Source organism: Engystomops pustulosus, chromosome 1 (genome assembly GCF_040894005.1).
Source record: "Engystomops pustulosus chromosome 1, aEngPut4.maternal, whole genome shotgun sequence".
Taxonomy (NCBI): domain Eukaryota; kingdom Metazoa; phylum Chordata; class Amphibia; order Anura; family Leptodactylidae; genus Engystomops; species Engystomops pustulosus.
Genome location: NC_092411.1, coordinates 115425158 through 115446360, shown reverse-complemented (window position 1 = coordinate 115446360; position 21203 = coordinate 115425158). Strand labels below are relative to the sequence as shown.

Sequence of the window (21203 nt, the reverse complement as noted above, 5' to 3'; positions counted from 1 at the left end):
GATCATCTAGCGTCAGTCGATTCCATCAGATCAGGTAGAAAGGGCAAGCTAAATTCTATTAATCTTCTTCCATGGTTTTCTACAAACGTCACGCACCATGATCGCTGAATGGCTATGACACTAATTGTAGGCATTTGTGTTTAGGGTAGAATTCCTTAGAACATAGTAAACTATAACATTTTATACAAGTATTTAATAATATGATTATTTGCCAAATTAACATAGATTATCTACTATACATGATCTGATTCAGCTTTAATCTGATGGAGTGCAATATGTGTATTCAGTTTCCTTCAAGTTTTAAAAATGAAACAGACAAGGCAAAGCAATGGACTGGATTATAGAAAGTCATACACTTCATCAGTTCATGCTGCTTGGTGCATGAGATATATGTATAGATTTTTTAATGATGCATTTCTAATTAAATTAAAGGGGACGTGCAATTCAAATTACCCCTCCCATAATAAATACTTCATAAATATCTATATAAATTTCTTAAAGGGTTCATTTCCATGGCTGCAATCTTAAAAATAAGTTTTTATACTTATATGCAACTCACCTGAGGTGAGTTCAATCACAGTAAGTGAGTCCTGCCTCCCTGTTCTTGATTGACAGGTCTCACAGCTGCCGCTATGGAAGTAGCACTTTTCTGATGATTTGCCAGTATTCAACTACAGACATATACAGCTCCCTCTACTTTCCCAAGGGCTGCTATCAGGGGTAGGAAATTTGCCCTTGCTAGAAAGTTGAAAGCCAGAGACAGACAGTTGTTGTGTGTGACACGCCACTGCTACATCATTAACCACTCCCTTAGAAAGGAGTGGGTGAGAGTAACAGGCTATATGAAGAGAAATCAACCTCATGCTGCCCTCAAGAATTCTCTTCAGATAGTCACATGTCTCTCTCATTCATGACAGGGCTGGGTTAGCAGTATTAGTGAAGAGGGTGGAACTGTATACTGCATCTGCTCACTTTCATGACCGGAACAGAGGACATCAATAGTCATTGTTGAAAGAATGGTGCCCCTAATCCCATGGGCAGTAGCATCAGTTAAACATTTATAAAGACATCTAAAATGTACGGTGTGTGGTTTATGTGGAGGGGGGAGTCACTGATGAAAGGTTCTCTTTAAATGATTTTAATTACCGTAAATTAACTTTGCGGTAGAAGTACTGTAAAAAAGTTACTACTTAGTAAATATGAAATGAAAGTTTTTCTTTCACTTTTTTATGTTGCATTCTATGTTGCCAACAAGCCATCAACAAGCTTTGTAACCAAAAAAGTAAAAATGTCACTTGGAAGACAGTATCCCCATAATCGTATCAACCCATAGAATAAAGATAACTTGATTATTAGGCTATACAGTGAACACCAAAAAAAAGTTAAAAATCCAGTACAGAATTGATGCTTTTCTACTAATGACTGCAAAAAAAGTTCATAAATTTTCAACAATAGGGGATACCAGCCTCAAAATGGTAACACTGGAAAAAGCATCTCATCCCGCAAAAAAAATGCCCTTGCATGGCCCCAATAATGGAGAAGCTAAAATTTTATAGCCTACAAAGGGGGCCAATGAGGAAACTAAAATCCTGGCAGCTGCAGGCCGCTCCTTCCCTTCTGCACCTTGCTGTTCACCCATAAAACTAGTAACATCCAAGTGTGGGGGGTCTCTGTACTTGGGAGAAATTGAATAATTGTAAGATGGGTTTTCTTTTTTATCTTTTGAAAATGTGTAAATTTTTGTGCTAAATGAACGTATAACCGACAAAATTTGTCCATTCTAAATTTTACCTCCATTTTCATTTAATTACTATGAAGACCTCAAGGGGTTAACAATCTTCATAAAAGTTGTTTCTTTTCATTCTGAAAATACGGAAAACCGAAATTCGATTTGCAATCCTCCAGAGATTTCAAAAATTATGAAAATATAAAGCCGAAATTTGGGAAATGGTATTCAGCAACTTATTTAGGTGGTAAATCTATCAGCTTGAAACCGCGATGATTTCGAATTTCCAAAAAAAAATGTTTAAAATTTTGTCTTTAAAAGTTTTTTCTTTTTTTGGTAAATAAACTCAAAACTTGCCAGCCAAAATTTACCACTAAAATAAAGTACAACATGTGAGGAAAATACAATCTCATAATCGCTTTGATATGTAACAGTGTTCAAAAGTTATAACCATATGTGGTTAATAATGCTCATATTGTGTTAGATTAAACACTTTTATTTTATCCTTACAGTTCTTGTTAATATGTAGTTCAGTTACTGAGTGTGGTCCTTGTAAGGACATAAAGTGTGGAATTCAATTTGTTATGAACATTAAAGTGCATGGTATAGCCTTCAGCACATTGGAGTAGACCTAAGGTTGCCATATGCTTTCAATTGCTGTCGGATAAATCCTTGCTCATCTAAATCATGTCCTACCCATTCGCCCTTTTCATCCATTTGTTACCAAGCATATCGTACATGTTTGAGTGTGCATGTGTTTTCAAATGGGAGAGGAAAGTAACTACCAGATATTTCTGTTAAATACCACATCTTCATAACACTACATAACGGGCTAGGCCGCAGCCTCCTACCTTATGCACAAGAACTACTCCAGATCATTAACATAATTCGAAAGAAAAGAGTACCGCAGTTCATTTCATAAAACAATTTATGTCAATCTTTATTTCATATCACATTAATTACAACAGAAAGTAATCACAGTAGATGTAATATCACATACATAGATCTGCTGTAATAACTTTCTGTTGTAATTAATGTGATATTAAATAAAGCTCGACATAAGTTCTTTTATGAAATAAACAGCGGTACTCTTTTCTTTTTCTTTGGTATTATACATATATTTTTGTTGCTGACTTATCTCTCAGTATAACAAAGGACAAGGCATGTGTGAATGTAATCCGAAAATAAAAAGTTTTCTCAGTAGAGTGTCTCTAAGTAAACTGTCCCTTTTGAGGAGCAAAACTATTTTTGTGCTAGTTTCCACTTGGACCTACAGTATAAAGTCAAAAATATATTATAATAGTTGTGGTGAAGAGAGAGAGAGATCTTGGGGGTCAGAAAACTTCAACACCGCAGCTGGAATGGAACGGTGTCCTGGAACCAGATGTGCTGTTGACCTATTCCAGTCCGGAAAACCTCTCTCTTCTCCAATTCTTATATTGTCAGAACTGTCCAGACATCTAATCCCATTGCCACCTTTATTTTTCAAAATGGAAATGGAAATTGGTAGACACAACCAGGTTTTGTAGAGTTTAGCCTTTTCTTACGTGAGTTGTATATTTTTTGAAGCACTGGGAAGAGTTTGATGTACAGTGTTTGCCAATTATTATTAGCGCAGACAGGAAGTTTCTATAAATGGGATGCAGTATCTGTGGTAATATATTGTATATTTAACAGTTGTCAACACATTCACACTCCTTTTGTATTCTACAATCATAATCTCTACCATTTTTCCTACTCACATAGAACACTAATGGAAAGTAATTTTATTTGATGGATTTAGTCATTTAGACAAAGGAGCACATAATCAGTTAAAGCAAATCTCTTAGTGGTAAATGTCATGTGAATAGTTAAATTTAGCTTTAATATAGCCTTGTGGCACCTGTGGATTGAAGTAACTATTACCGTAATTAAATGTTTCACTTGCATTAAATGGACAGAAAATGTGTACACCCTTTTATAGGTGAATTAGGTTTCTTTGTGTTCATTTAACCAGTAGAACTCAAGCCACCTGCTGTAGAAATGTAGCTTCCTCATTCAACATGGTGGTGATGATCAACAGCATTGGGAAGGAAAAAACTTGCATTATTTAACACCAATATCTTTCCATGTATTCGACATATACACATGCCATTTAAAGAATAATTTCCTTCTCCAGAAAGTGACTATAGTCTGTGACATCCAGTTCTATAGCTATAGGTGAAGCAACAGTGATTCTAAGGAAATTTGTTAGGAATCAAAGCTCAAATCAGTCAGAACTGTATATTTTATCATTGTAACCACAGTCAAAATTTTTTGATCTCAGTGTAGCCTGGGGCAAAAGTACAATAAATTACCAATATCCAGAGGGCTATTTGTAACTAGGGGTTGTCTGTAAGTCGGGTGGTTTTAAGTAGGGGACCGGCTGTATAACATATTCACTTATTAAAAAAAGTGTAATTTCCATTGTTTGGAGAAATAGCTGGCTGACAACAACAAAAGTTGAAGCCTCTAAAAAAAGCTTATATGTCTTCTTATAACAAGAGTAACATTGAAGCTTATGTCATTCCCCTCGCCTCCACTCACCCCTGTCACCCTGTCATTTCGCAATAAACATCCCTTATCTGAAGGAAATGAACATCTTCGAATGGTCTTCTTTCAACTGTAATAACATAAAAATGTAACTACAGTCCTTGAAACAAGTATATAACTCTTATATAGATACACCCTATATTGTTTTACATATCAAGAAGTCATAAAAATAGTCCTAAGAAGTTCTTATAATTAGGTAAATTCGGTAGAATTGACAAAATTTAAACCAAAATGTTGCTATTTAAAGGGTTATAAGGTCATAGTCGGGAGCACCCCTGACAATGCCAAAGTGGAAAAGATTGACCATAATTCAAAACATTATAACACTGCTTATTAACTAACACTTTATACCAATTATCAGTGGTGGAAATCTATTTCAGATGATTTTGCAGTCGCAAGACCTGGATTGACTCAACCATAAAGTCCTCTGTATGCTATTTATCCAACACCTAAAGTTTGGCTAAAATTAGGTCTTGTAAAGTTATAAAGAAGAGTGGACCAAAATTCTTCTTGACTGATGCAAGAGACAAATGGGGTTCTACAGCAAGTGATGAATAAAAGTAATTGCTGATTAAAGTGGTACTACAAGATAATGAAATCCTTCATTTAAGAACATATGGCTTTTCAATATTCTGTGGAATCTGTTGTATGATGGTCCTTTGAAGCTGTATTTACTTAATTTTAAGACCTAGCTAAAAACTGACATTTATTTTATTTTGTTCTGAAAAATAAAACCATGGAATTCAAAGAGGTTGTACTTATTTTTTCCTATGATCCTGTGTATCCATAAAGTCTACTCCCCATATGTTTAGGATATTTTTAGACTTATTTGTGAGGCTATCAGAGTATTGATACCTGGATACTGATTACAACTCAGTACAAATATGTTTTTATTTATAAAACACATAGAAGAAGACCAGATCTCACTTATTGTACAGTGCTCCCTGAAATACTGAGGTTCTGGAAGTCAAGACACTAACAATCTGATTATTATTATCTGATCCAGAAAAATCTCTTTAATATAAGTTCTATTGTACACACGCTTATACTGCATATTTTATTGATGCCCTACTGTGAACAAAAAAGATAAATGTATACAACATGTCAAAGGACTATACCCGATGCACATACTTCTGTAAACAACCTCTGTGATTCCCAAGATCTCAGCCAGAGAAACCTAATGTAAATTAGAAAGTTAAACTACTGAATCAAATGACAGCTATTTCTTGATCTCAGAGAAGCGTTCCACTGTTACAATGCTAGGAAGTCACGTTTGAGCACACACTGCTGCAAATATGTATTGGCAAAAGCACGTCTTGTTTCTTTTTGTCCAGGTGTAGTGAAAGAGCTCAGTCATCATTGCTCAAACAGCAGCAGCTTATATAAACATTAGGTAATGCTGCTGGAGATTACATGCAGAATGCTGGATCTGATGAGCTCAAATATAAGATAGGCTGTGCAGTATAATATTTGGGATTAGAATCCTAATCTCTTTAGGGAAAGTGTGCAGTATCAGCAGAACAGACCTACAACTCTGTGCAATAAAACTTGACTCAAAGAAACAAGTTTTATTATAAATTCCACCTTAAATCTTAATGGGGAAGAGATGATTTTAAATGTGACAAAAACAGATTATTCTTGATGAACGTGAATGCTGATTCTGGGATTTATCTGGAATATGTGTACCCGGATGGTTCATAGATCTCTAAATGTTTTACTAGATATTTGAAAATGAAAATAAAATGAATACATTTCATAAGGACTATAATTTGCAATACCTAATAATGAACAGCTCATCTCCCTTTATGAAGTTTACTGTGATGTTGTCATATTGACAAACAATTTTATAAATTTCCTTCAGGGAGCATTGTGAGGATTATGGTTAGTCTGGCGTGATATGTTCTTCCCTCTGCTACCTGTCTCCCTTGAGTGGTGGATTGCTCTTTATTCTGCTTTTGGCATGAAAGATTAACATGCAATGCAGGCCCCGTGTACAATCTGACCAGCTCCCTCCTGGCAGTACATGTGGGCTTGTTTCCTGCCTAGTGATAGACACTTAGTAATCGGAAATCGAAACAATAAAAAAATAATAATAAGATTCAATTCACTGCGGTATTGATAATAAAATCCTATATTTAAAAAAATATATACAAAAATAGCCTTTTGTTTCTTGTTTTAAATGTTTGATCTGATTTTAACAAAAACAGCTACAGAAAACAAAAGGTGCCGTCACTGTCATAATACATGCTTTATATGTTTATGATGTAATTGTTCTGTTTCTTTGAGTGAATACACGTTTGAGTATTTCAAATTTTTTACAAACAGAATTTAAAGGGTTTCTCTTAAATGCAACCCCATACCTTCCAACTTCCCAAAAAGGAGACACAAAAGATGCAAAAGGAAATACTGCATATTCTCGAATATAAGTACAACCCCCACTCTTCATATACTCAAGCATATAAAAAAATTAAATTAGTACTCACCCTCTAGCGCTGACCACCAGCGTCCTCTTCTGCCTCCATCACCTCTATGGGTTCCCGGACTCATCCCAGCATATCTATGCAATGTGCCTGCTGAGGTCATAGTTTGTTACTACATGGGAGACCTTTATCTAAACATTCACCCCTCCACTACATTTACCCATACACATTAGATAGTGCATGTACTACATGGAACACCATTTATCTAAATGGTCACCACTGTACTACATGTACCCTACAGTAGACCTTGCATGTTTTAAAAGGGAGACCATCCTTCTAAATGGTCACCCCTGTATGTCATTTACCCTGCAGCAAACCCTGGATCTACTATATAGTAGACCATCCATCTAAAAAATCACCACTGTACTTCATTTATACTGCAGTAGACCCTGCATGTACTACATGGGAGACCATTAAACTGTCACCACTATAATTTCTCTGTAGCAGACCATGCATATACTACATAGGAGACCATTACATGTAGACCATTCCTCTAAACATTCACCACTGTAATACATTTTCCCTGTAGCAAACCACACATGTACTACATGGGAGACCATTAATCTAAATGGTCACCACTATATTTCCCTTTTAGAGACTATGCATATACTACAATAGAGACTATTCACCTAAATGGTCAGCAATTTACTTTACTTTCCTGTACAATTCTTCTGTTTCAGACTGTGCATGTAATTACATAAAAGACCATTCATCTAAATAGTCCCCACAGTGCCACATTGCCCCCAGTAGCAGAAACTGCAGGGCAAATAGACACTCACTGTAACAATCCAGCTCACCCAATTGGCCACGTTTTGCTTTGTCAGCATGGATGTAAAGTCCTCCACACTATGTGGATAGTGTGACTAGCCATAAGTAAAGGTGTATAGTATACCAGATTTTTACTTGATGTGTTCTCTGTATTTACATATGGATTAATAAAGGAGCAAGCTGTTTTTATGGAACTTAATGTTTCAAACCTTTTTCATTGATGTATATAGACAACTCTGCTGATTCTCTAGAGTCTGATAGCTGGGCATAAAGCAGTTCTTTTCATTTTTTGATTGTGGAGATAACACCATGAGCCACAAGTGAATATTAATATACTACTGTAGCAAAGGGCTGCATTTCTGTATTAAAACTAGATGGCAAGAAATCGATTCCAGCCTTTGAAACTCCACCTTCAAATTGTGCAACCCAAACAATTCTTCTAATTGTGGACAACTGTGATACACATTGGGGCTGATGCTATGGATGGGTGTAAAAACGTTCTTAAGTGAATTGATGACAATGTGGTTTAGAAAAAGTGAAAAATCTTGCAATCCTACACGATTAGACATGCATTGTGAAGGAAATGTTAGAGACTGTGACACTCATTAACACTGCAAAGGAAACTTGGTACAGAGAGTGTTAGTTACAGTAATTCAAGATGTTTCGAGGAAAGCAATAGTTTCTTTTCACCTTGTATACAATTAATAACAGGAGTTTTTAGTTACACATCCCTCCAATTGTCCTGCTTTGACACAAAAGATAAATGGCTCTCAGGCAAGAACACAATCAGTATGTTGAAGTATCCTTGTACGGGGGCAATTCAGAAACAAAGTATAGTAAGCCGTTGCGAGGCAGGATTGTATAATGCTTCATTACATTCTTCATATTCTAATAATCCCTCTCGATTATAAACACGCCGGATAAGTACACTGGAGAGGAATCGGGCATTGATTGTATTAGGGAAACACTCTTTGTTTAAACTCTTTCATATTTCAATTACTATTATTATAACAAACAAGAAAATGATAATGTAAACCCTTTAATGATATAAACATCGGCCCAAAAAACAACATATTAACATAAAAACGACAAACCAAGTTGCATTAAAATGTTTATTTTTACTGCTGAGGGATTAGAGAAATGTTTGCGCTGGGTTTAGAGCATGCAAATATTAGATATTGCTCTTAAATTATGTATTTGAGGAGAAGCTTAAATCTAAGATCTGTTTTTCAACTTTATGCATTCTGAATGTTACATTTTGCTTCTTTTTAATCATCTAAATCTCAAGCTTTAGTTGTTGACCAAGGATAGCGGAGGCTAAATAAAATGTGCCATGTCAGCTGAGCTGTCTCTCCTCTATTTTTCAGCACAAATTGAAGTCATACCATGCAAAATTTGTGGAGATAAATCTTCAGGAATCCACTATGGTGTCATCACTTGTGAAGGTTGCAAGGTAAGAGTAAGCGTAAATGAAGAATGCTGTATTTGTTAGGTATTATCTGCTTCTGTTATAACATGTAGGTATAACTTGTAGACTTTTCAACAGAATTCTCTTCACAGAATGTACATATATTCAACTATAATCTGCGCCAATTTTTTTTTCGCACAGGTTATAAAGAATTTGGCTGTCAGAATTGCCACTGCCCTAGCCCACCTTGTTCTATGCCTGCATGCCTTGACCTGCCAGATTTACGCACTAGAATTTTTTTTTAACCAGTTCGCGACCGCCCGCCGTGTATTCCGTGTATTCACGGGCTGAGCCCTCTCCATAGCTTACCGGTAACACTCGCGATCGGTGTTACTAAAATTTCAAATCACCCCCCTTTCCCTAGAACTGACATAAATATAAATAAACAGTAAAAATCATAAACACATTAGGTATCGCCACGTCCGAAAATGCCCGATCTATCAAAATATGATAACGGTTTTTCGATGCGTTTAACCCCGTAACGGAAAATAGCGCACAAAGTCGAAAATGGCACTTTTTTTCCATTTTGAAAAATATTAAAAAATCTATAAAAAGTGATCAAAAGGTCGTACAGTCCTAAAAATGATATCATTGAAAATATTATCAAATTTCGCCAAAAAATGACAGCTCCATACACCAAAGTATAAAAAAGTTATTAGCGCCAGAAGTTGGCAAAATCAAAAAAATAATTTTTGTACAGGAGGTTTTAATTTTTGTAAATTTATGAAAACATTATAAAACCTATACAAATTTGGTATCCTCTTAATCGTACCGACCCAAAGAATAAAGTAGACATGTCATTTGGGGCGCTCAGTGAAAGATGTAATATCCAAGCCCACAAAAAAATGGTGCAAATGCGTTTTTTCACCATTTTCACTGCATTTGGAATTTTTTTCCCGCTTCCGAGTACATGGCATGGAATATTTAATACCATCACTATGAAGTGCAATTTGTTACGCAGAAAACAAGCCATCACACAGCTCTTTATGTGTGAAAATAAAAATGTTATAGATTTTTGAAGGTGGGGAGTGAAAAATGGACATGAAAAAACAGGAAAGGGCCCGGTCCTTAACCGGTTAAAATGCAAGTATGTTTTCTAGGAAGGGACAAGGAAACCATTGCCTATTGGCTCCCATGTAAGACAGCCCCTTGACATCAAGCATGACTTTTTCAGAAAGTCTAAAGACATAATGCAGGATAAAAGCCAAACCAGTATATCTATTTCATAGGGAACAGGTTTCCAACTGTAGGCAGAAATGTTTTTGCATCTCTTTAGTATAAAGAACTGGTATGGCAGAGTTAGACAAGGAACAGCTCTCCTTCCACAGACTTAAAGCGTAACTGTAAAGCTATAGTGATTTTACCAAATTATTATATGTGATTCCCTCTTTAAAAGCAAACAGAACTATGCCTACGCTGTGCTGCTCGTTCTTTTCTTTCCAAAGTTATGGTATTTTCAGTTCTGAGAGTGTTTGACAAATAACTTTCTCACCAGAGGTGAAGTGGGCGGAGACTGATATCTGTCAGTCTATGCCCTTATGCTGAGGCCAGTTAACTTGCCCACAGATCCCATGATGCCTTGTGTTCTCTCTCAAAGTAATTTAGCATTAAATTTATTTAGTTTCCCACAATTAAATCCAGTGAACACTGAACAGTGCACATGCAGGATGTATATGATGACTAGCCTGGAAGCTTCCATCACATGGAGGAATGGGGAGCATGTAATAAGTGGTAGAAATCATAAGTAACCAGTTACATGCAGTCTATACCCTGTGCTGTGTGAGTAGAAAGGGTTAACAGCTGATCTGGACAGAGCTGATACTGCCGATGACAAGATGGGGGAAGGGAGCAGTGAAAAGAGCAGAGACAGACAGAGAAACCTTTGTAGAATCACAGATTGGATGGAGGTACTGATCAGGGAGCAGCAGCCCCTCCCCTCCCATGAATAGTTTGCTTACACTGTGTTTCTCTGAAGGATTCCAGGGCTTATCAGCACATGGAGAGGAGGCAACCATTGCAGCACTAAGGTAATCTGAGGGGGATAGCAAGGAAACTACTGTATATAGGTAATAAAGATAATAGGCAAAGTTGTTTTACATCCCAAGAGCTATTGATTTGTGGAAAACTAAAAAAACCTTTACAGTTACTCTTTAATAAAGACAACCAACAAAGGCTATCTTGCCTTTGAGAGCTCTTTCATTAAGAGAGCTCTTACTTCCCAAACCTAAAATTTCCACAAAAATAAACTACCTTATATGGTATGTGGCACATTTTGTGTTTTAGATACCTTTAAGACACTTTCATTACTACTATTGGAAAGGAGTGTGGATTATTGAGAAACGGTGGGGCTTCAGATGAGTAGGCCTGGGCTAAGTTGCAACAATATGTACCAAAGATCTCCTGCACATAAACATGTCAGAACAGTGACAACTGTTACAATGGCAGTGCTGCTGTATGGCCGGCCGACAGGGAATCCTTGCCTCCCATATCACTATGATGCAAGGACTCCCATCAAGTGCACTGTGCTCGGTCTGAGAGATCTAACCAGCACACAGATCCATTTCCACAGGCCGAGCAAGTTTATGTGCAGAGGGTCAAATACTGGGGATTTTTTGTGTGAATAATATTACCTAAATAATAGAAGCTGGAAAGTTAGACCAGATAGTCTTAAAGGCAGGTTTAATATCCCACAAAACACTTGAAAATCGGGTGCAGTATAAAGAGTTATTGAGACTAATGTTAGAAAAACAAAGGAAAGCCAGGTCCACTCACCGCCAGGTGCTCAATCCAGGGAAAGGTCTTCCACTCTCATGGATAAGGAAAAGGATGCAAAGAAGTTGATTGGCATACACATGTTCCATTAAAAATGTTGTCCAGCTTTATTCATCCAAAATGGCACAATACAGATAAAAGGGAGAAACAAGGATAAGATGCAGTACACATCTACATCTGATGCGTTTCAGAACATCAGGTCCTTAGTCATAGATATCATAATGAATTTAAGCACGGGTTAATATACTGTGCAACCTGGAAGTAGTAAATTTCCCACAGGTGCCGAGCAATTAGTCCGTTGCCATAGATACAAGCAAAAAAACAGAAAACAAAGTAGAAAGATACATAACATATATAAAAACAAAGGTATTTCAGTAATTTAAAATCAGATCATTTCTAACATTGAGACCTTTAGGAAAAATACAATCTCTGATTAGGATCCAATAACCTTCTCGGGTTAAACCGTTAACATTTTTAGCAGAACATGTGAGTGCCAATCAACTTCTTTGCATCCTTTCCATTGAGACTAATGTGTCTGTTTAAGCTGCAAAACTATATATATATCAGCTTTTAGTCTATGTTATATTCGTAATGTTTACAACTTTTCACAGTCTTATGGAATCTGTCATAAACTTATTGAAATCTTCATTAAAAAAACCTGCTTATTTGTGCAGATGTAAAAAAAAAGTCAATTTGAATAAATCCTTAAGACTTCCATTACTTTCGTTTTAATAAAAGGAAAATGACATAGATGCATTATTTACAAATTATCAATCAAATTAGCAAAGGCTTTCTTGAAATATAAAAGGTGTGTATTATATATAACCCAGTTGGATATATTGGCAGAAGCTTATTTTACAATAGAATGACTGAGGGTGGAGGTCCATGACCTGGTCAATATGATAATGGGGCACATAAAGCATCTGTCATTTCCCTTTTATTTGAAATGATTTTTCATAACAATATTGTTTGTTAATGGGTTCTGTGTCAGGAACAGTTTTTTTTCAACAAGTGAAGGCTAACAAAAAGTAGGTCAGTCCAGCTGCTCCACCTATCACATTATGTCAACTTTGTACACTTGTTATGTAGGTCCTGTAAAAATGAGAGCAAAATTAAGCCAAACCTGAGATTAAAGTGTTCTTGAAGGTACAAGGCAGAGTTATACAAGCAATATCACTTCACATTTGATAAGAAGAGTCAGAGCAACTAAAATGTTTTCAACTTGTAAATGCAAAATCTGTCCTTGCACCATATATTCCAAGCTGTATACTAGGTGGGGGGTAGGGTGGGGGGCTAAAAATCCGACCTTAGGTTTTATTCTATTGTTCACAAGAATATTTTTGACCAGATATAGCTTTGATAAAATGATATTGATTAATCTTTCTTAGAGTAAGCTATTCATACATTGCGTGTATTTATGCTATATATATATGTATATATATATATTTGCTGTAACCTCAGGAGCCACCCATATTGCAGATTCTGTTATATGATTTGTGGGAAATTGTGCATTAGAAAGGTGACATGCGCAAACACCTTGGAGGAAGTTTTCTCTATACATATTTGTTTTATTTTTATTGCATTTTCTAAAACATTTATGAAAACAGTTGAAGTGCAGTGAAGAAGTGATATTAGTGGTTATTATTCTGTGAGATTGTGCTGATCATTAAGCACAACACTAGTGAATGGAAAGAGAGACATTCTGCCACACAATAGACCTGTGTAGCCGCACTGGTCGAAGTCGATGCAGTAGAGATGGGCAACGGGCGTACACCAAACAATGTTCGATAGATGCATAGGAGTATCAACATATTTTCTTAAAGGGGTATTCCAGGAATCAGCATAATTCATATACAAATAGGTCCTTAAAATATAAGCTAATATGTAATTAGTTGTTATTTAAAATGTTGCTGCTGACATAAACTGTAATGTAGAATTAAAATTCTACTGACCCTTTAATCAGTCTGTTTATTTCCTTTGCATGGAACATACATAGGACAGCAGATGGCTTCTGGTCACATGTCCACATCACATGTCATGCACCTGGTTTGGTTGTAGTCGGTTGGTTGCAGTGCATCCAGTATAGCCAGTGTTGTGGTGAGACATCATCTCAGTTTGATAATGTGCAGTGATGACAATTACACATCATTACTATAGTAACAGAGCAGGACAGTCTGTTACATCATCACTGCTAGCAGAGCATAAGCAGTAGAAGAAGTTACGGAGAACTAAAGGAGCATGGGACTTGTAATTTCCAATGGTGGCCATCTTGGAAATGACTATGCACATTTTAGAAAGGTCATAAAATTTGGTGAATCATAAAATCAAACTATTTAAGCTCCATTTTGTGACTAATGACATTGAGTTTTTTATGTTCATTTATTTATATCATCATGAGTATCATTATATCATCATGAGTTTTGGTATCAGACATTCATATTCCACAGAATACCTCTTTAAGTCACGGCACACACCACGTTTCAAGCTCTCTGGAGCCCTTTTTCAAGTGATTATGACTTCCGCCAATAGCTTTTCCTATGTAAAGCCCAACCCAGTACTATAAATGTAGGATAGTAGACCAAAGTCTAGGTGACTGGTGCGACAACTGAAAACCCCCCTCTTCCCTCTGCAGAGTACTGATCTGTACTCAGAACCCATAGAAATCAGTAATGAACAAGGATGGTGGGGCAATTAGTGCTTGTCCCAGAGGTAGGACCGAAATCTATCACACATTTATGTAAAGAGAATATAAAAACAACTTTTTAAGATTAATTAAAATTAAATAAATAGTTTTGAATATATTAATTCATTAGATCAATTTTCATTCTAAATTTAATAAGGTAAAATCTCACGTTTGCTAAAAAATCTATATATACCTACATGCAGATGCAGATTTGTGTACAGATATCCATGTGTGTGCAGCCTAATAAAAAATAGCTGGGTTCTACTTTGCAAACCTTGGCCGTAGTATTAGAGATGCAGCAGTATGTAACTTGCCCCTCTCTTTCCTGAGAATTTAAACTATTTCTGCAAGTTATGTAAAGAATCATTCTAAAAATCAGTGCTCTTCAAAAATGTAATTAAATCCTGTTTAGAAAAATTGTTATCATTCTTTGAAATAACAATGTAAAATTTGATTTTGTGAGATTAAAGATTTTATAAGATTAAAGGCAAGTGGTTATGTGATAACAGTGTTGGCACCATTTAAGAAAATTGGCCTTGAGATTAAAGTGTGGATAAGTACATGAATTAAATGAGAAATTTTCCAAAAAGTTAGGATGACATGCAAAATGCATGATATAATATGTTTGACAATTTTGTTGAAAATTAAAGTGTCTGTAAATGATACTAAATTATATATTATATTCATTCACAGTCCATTTGTTTTTTTTTTTTAAAAGTATTTATTTTTGCAGTTTTTGAATTTTTATACAAACATAATAAACAAAACCAGAAATCAAGATTGTCTGTCACATATTTCCTTCCCCCCAATACAGGATTATTATACAACAGCCATGGTAACAGTCAGGTTCTTACTGCGTTTCAAAACTACCTGAGGGATATTACATAGTAGATAACAGCAGGATACTGCAGCCAGACATCTTGATACAACACAAATAACTATTGACACGTAGACAATCAGTCACACACACACACACACACCAGCACGCTCAGTCTCCTTCATCATGGAGAGGAATATAAATCACATGTGATTATAAGGCTGTATGGGGAGTCGCGCACCATCTGGACCAGATGCGGTCAAACTTCTGGGGACACTTCCTGTTGGTATACAGGGACCGGTAGTGGGGAATGACACTATTAATGAGTAGTATCCATCTTTTTAATGGAGGGGGCTCCTGGTCCTTCCAGGTCATCACCACCACTTTTCGGGCGTAGTATAGGACAAACCTAAAGAAAATTTTGTCATAGTGGCCATTGACAACTTCATTTATGATGCCGAGGAGACACACAGAGGGAGATAGTAAGCGTGGGAAATCAAAGTGTAAATTAAGGAACTCCAGCACTTCGGACCAGAAGACATGGACCCTAGGGCAGGACCAGACACAATGCAGGAAGGATCCGACTTCAGCCTGACAGCGAAAGCAAAGATCATTAGGCATTGCTCCCATGCGAAATAGTCTAGCAGGGGTGAAGTATACTCTATGGAGGAATTTAGATTGGATCAGGAAGTCCCTCGCACTCACTACAGATGTGAAGTAGGACAGTTCGACCTCCCTCCAGTCATCATCTGACAGGTCAGGGATATCCTGTCTCCAGCGTTCACAGGCTCTATCAAACGGTCTGGACTTTTGCTCTTGTAGGAGAGCATAGCACTGAGTGAGTGGCTTAGGGAGGTCTGGGGTACTCATCAGAGTCTCTAGTTTGGAGAATTTCACTGTCAGGCTGAAGGAGCCGAATTGGGCTTTGAATGCGTGTCGCAGTTGCGTGTAATGGAAGCTGGCCGTATTGGGTACAGTATGTCTCTCCCTTATCTCGTTAAAGCTGAGTAACTCTGCTTCCGGGGATAAGAGCTGGCCTACAAATTTCACCCCTGCTGCCCCCCACATTGTCCAGCCTGGGAGGGAGAGGAAGTGAGAGAGCCACGGATTGAGCCACAATGGAGTCCTAGGCGAGAGGGGGGGAGAGCTGCTCGGTTCTACCAGGGATTGTGCCCTACGCCAGCACACCGCTACCGTACGTAGGGGAAGTGGGGTATCAGATGGGGACTTATACCTGTACAGCAGGTTTGTAAGGGCCTCGTAGGAACCTACCAGGGCACCAGCCAGTGCAGTAGCTGCATTACCCATGTCTATATCTATCCACCACTGGGCATATACTAGCTGGGAAGCCAGGTAATAAAGATACAGATCCGGGGCAGCCAGTCCACCCCTAGACTTGGGAGCCTGAAGCAGCGCTAGACTGAATCGCGGGGCACTACTCTGCCAGTAGAAGGACCTGAGAATGCCGTCCAAGCGTTTAAACAGACTCTTAGGAAGTAGTATAGGGCAGGCATGGAAAAGGTATAGAAATTTTGGGAGAAAAATCATTTTAAATATATTAATACGCCCGTACAAAGACAAGGGGAGAGTGGACCAGGCTTTTAGGCGCGATTCCGTTGCAGCTATCAGGGGTGTAATGTTTAACTCCGTAAATGCCTGGACCTTGCGTGACACCTGGACTCCCAGATATTTAAAGGTGGACACCACCCGGACTGGGACGGGGAGGGAGTGTACCCCTACCTCAGATAAGGGAAATAGGGCCGATTTGTCCCAGTTAACCCGAAGGCCTGAGAACCCCCCATAACGTTCTATCAGGGCCAGAAGGGATTCCAGAGAGGGGCCCACATCCCCAAGGTATACAAGTGTATCATCGGCATAGAGAGATACCTTTTCAATAATAGTACCTCTAGTTATGCCCTTAATGCCCTCAGAGTGGCGGATCGCCACAGCAAGGGGCTCAATGGCGAGTGCGAAGAGGAGGGGAGATAGTGGGCAACCCTGTCTAGTGCCCCTGGCCATAGGGAGAGTAGGTGAGATGTTAAGGTTGGTCCGCACCCTAGCCTTGGGATCGTTATACAGTAGCTTAACCAATGCTGTAAATCGAGGGCCAAAACCCATTCTAGGCAAAAGGGTCCACAAATAGGGCCACTCCACAGAATCAAACGCCTTACAATTGTCTAAGGATAATATAAACCCAGGGTCTGGAGACCGCTCTGCCTCTGCAATGTTCAGGTGTAGTCTTTGTATATTTATGTCAGTTCCCCTCCCAGGCATAAAGCCTGTCTGGTCCGGGTGAACCAATGATAGTATTACTTTGTTAAGCCTTGTTGCCAGAATTTTTGCTAGTATTTTAACATCTGAATTTAGGAGGGAAATTGGGCGGTATGAGTCAGGAAGCAGGGGATCCTTGCCAGGCTTAGGAAGAACTACAATAAGGGCCTCTCGCATGGAGTCGGGGAGGGAACCACTATCAAGCGCATCGGAGTATAGGCTGAGGAGAAGGGGGACCAGAGTCTCACAGTTATCCCTATACCACTCACCTCCCAGCCCATCAAGTCCAGGTGTCTTACCGGGGGGCAACGATTGGATGGCCAGTTCCACCTCCTCTGCCGAGAGCGGAGCATCAAGCTCCGATGACTGTGCCTGTGTGAGCCTCCAAAGTGGAAGACTGTCAAGGAATCCGGAGATCTCGACGGAAGAGGCGGACAATCTGGAGCTGTAAAGAGAAGAATAGTATTCATGAAATACCAAGTTAATGGCCCGGGGTTCTGTGATCAATGCTCCGTTACCATCAACAATAGAGGGAACGGAAGCACAGGGGCGTTCAGCCCACGATAAATACGCAAGCAGCTTCCCGTTTTTATCTCCAAATTCAAAGATGGACGCTTCCCTGGCTAGCAGGCGTTTGCTGGTGCGCTCCTTCACTACAGCTAGATGGTTCCTCTGCGCCTGAGCCCAAGTCTTTTTATTCCCCGGAGTAGGTTTCTCTAGATAATCCTTTTCTGCAGTCACCAGTACAGCCGTCAGCCTTTCCTCCTGGGCATTCAAGGACTTCCTATGGCCAGCTACCCCCGACATGAATGCCCCCCGTACCGAGGACTTGTACGAGTCCCAGACTAGAAGGGGATCAGGATGGGTTGAGTGTACATCCCAGAACTCGCTGTGCGCTGCCCTAACAGTACTCTGGACCGCTGGGGACAGGAGCCAAGCCGGGTGCAGGCGCCATAAGCGGGAGTCGCTGGGAGGGCCTATAAGGAGACTAATGAACAAGGCGGAGTGGTCTGACGCACTGCGCGGGCAATAGGATATCTGGTCAACGTGCTGCATCATATCGGGGGAGACAAAGGCCAGATCAATCCGAGAGAAGCTCTTATGAACAGAGGAATAAAATGAATATTCTCTCTCTTGAGGGTGTTTACTACGCCAAACATCGGCGAGGTCTAGAGAGGTGAGCCACTCGTTCAGACGGACCGAGCCTGTGTCCAGACCACTTGTACGATCCAAGGAGGGATTAGGGACGGCATTGAAATCACCAATACAGAGTAACGGGCTTGGAGGCATAGCAGCCAGCTTACTGGATATTAGATGCAATACTGCTGGATCAAAGGGAGGTGGGACATAAATAGACGCAATAGTAAAGGTAAAACCCCACAAGGCACAATGTATGACTACATAACGGCCAAAGTGATCCGGTGCTACCTGTATGACCTCTATGGGAAGCGCTTTGGATATGAGTATGGATACTCCCCTGGCGTAAACAGAGTAGGAGGAATGGTAACCTCTAGCCACCCAGGCCCGCTTCAGGGAGAGGACCTTCTGACCCGTAAGGTGTGTCTCTTGGATACATACAATATGGGGGGCCTGACGCTTAATGACGTCTAACATCAGGGCCCTCTTGAATTTGGAGTTAAGTCCCCTCACATTCCAGCTCATTACCTTAAGTGAAGACATCTTAGCGGAAGGGAAAGGGGTGTGGGGAAGGAGACGTGAGCAACCAAGCATTCATCCTTTCATACCACAAAGACATAGACAGACAGACAACAGTGAGCATAACAAATATAACAGAACTGAACTAACAATCCCAAGAATACAAACCCCCTGTCTAACACCCTAACAGCAGTAGTGTAGACCTATACCCACTAACAGTCAAATAGTAGAACAGTGGTCCCTAACTCAAGACAAACCTACACCATTTGTCCCGGGACCTTCAACCCTTAATGAATAGATGATCAGGAGGTTATTAGGCAGCCATATTTAGAGAGAACCAAGAGGAAATAGGGGAGGGGGGGGGGGGAAGGAGGAAGACGCAAGGAGGTAATGGTAGGGGGAGGTAATGGTAGGGGGAGGTGGGAAGGGGGGGGGGGGGAGGGAGGGAGGGAGAGAATGGAGTGCCATAAATGGCGCACTGGTCAAGATGACCAAGAAGAATGCGCAAATCAATCACAGGGTACATTTGTGAGGCACGTAAAGTGTAAACAAATATTAGAATACTGTAACAGTGATTTGGGACCCCTGGATAACCACTCAGGACCAAGTCCAGCACAGTCACTGCACATCAGACAAAAGGATATGTGAGTCCAGTCACTCAGGAGGTGCGGGCCTTGCAGCTGGAGCCCGTGGAGCTGCATCAGCCCAGTGAAGTGCTTCGGTTGGGCAAGTGAAGAATCGAGTCTTCTGACCATCCACTATTCGGAGCTTGGCAGGGTACATCATGGAGTATTTATACCCCTTGTCACGGAGACGGGCACGGACCTCGGTGAATTGTGCTCGCTGTTTCCTGACGGATGCAGAGAAATCAGGGTAGAAGGACACTCTGCTGTTGGCATAGAGAATTTCTCCCTTGGTACGGACAGCCCTGAGGATAGAGTCCCTGTCCCTAAAGTGCAGCAGCCGGGCCAGGAAGGGTCTTGGATTGCCCCCTGGGGGGCCAGGGCGGAATGGCACACGATGGGCCCTTTCTACTGTGCAGAACGGGGAGAAGGTATCTGCAGGCAGCATATTTTTGAGCCAATTTTCAAAAAAGGATACCGGGTCAGACCCCTCCACTTTTTCGGGGAGGCCAACCACTCTGACGTTGTTCCGTCGCAGGCGGTTTTCGAGGTCATCAGCTCTGTCGATGGAAGCAGACATTTGGCGCTGAAGCTCTCTTATCTGTGTCGGCATAGGCCTCTGGACATCCTCCACTTCAGATATTCTGCGTTCAGTTTCTGTTATTCGCTCTTTGGCTTTGTGAACATCGTGTCTTAAAAGAACAAAGTCTTGTCGCAGCTCATCCACCTTGGTAACCAGTTTGGATTGGCACCCATTAATGGCCGCCAGCACCTCTGCAAATTTGCGGTCCAGTTCAGTGGCCACGTCAGGCGGATCAGCGCCCTCCTCATAACTTACAAGCTGCGGCGGGCTCTGGGAGCCTTCAAAGAGGGAGGGAGAGGAGTTTGGGGACCCCTGAGGAGAGCAGGGCTGTGTGCGGGAGAATCTCCCCAATTTTTTTGCAGCGTTTGACTGTATCTGTGCAAGAACGGCTTGTGATGTGGAGCATTCCTGCGCATCCAGGGGTTCCAGGGACTGGAATGGAGGATCTTCATGGATGGATTCATCATCCGATGGAGGCGCAGACACCCCGGACGCCGCTTTTTGCAATTTAGCCGTCCTCCTCCGGTTACCCATGGCGTCTGGACAGAGGGGGCCAGTGATAAACAATCGAGGAGCCTAGCGTCCAGTAATTAGCAGAGATACAGTCCAAACCCACGTGGACTATTGCAGCGGCACTGCAAGGGTTAATATAAAACAAAACCCAGGAGCAGGGGGTCACTGGGAGTATGGTGGGCTGCACAGCTTGGGGTCCCCAGGTGAGAGGAGGGCAGTAGCAGGGGAATTACTTCCCTACCTTATTCCTGGCTGCAGTCCGGCAGTGACAG

General features: G+C 40.1%; 1 protein-coding gene across 2 annotated transcripts in view; it reads left to right on the top strand.

Annotated features, from left to right (window-relative positions):
* Positions 1-21203, top strand: part of RORB (RAR related orphan receptor B) — a 155455-nt gene that overhangs the window by 99062 nt on the left and 35190 nt on the right. For both annotated transcript variants that reach the window (XM_072150943.1, XM_072150942.1), the window contains exon 2: positions 8913-8998. In XM_072150943.1, coding sequence (XP_072007044.1) covers positions 8913-8998 — 86 coding nt within the window. The remainder of the gene's footprint in view (positions 1-8912; positions 8999-21203) is intronic.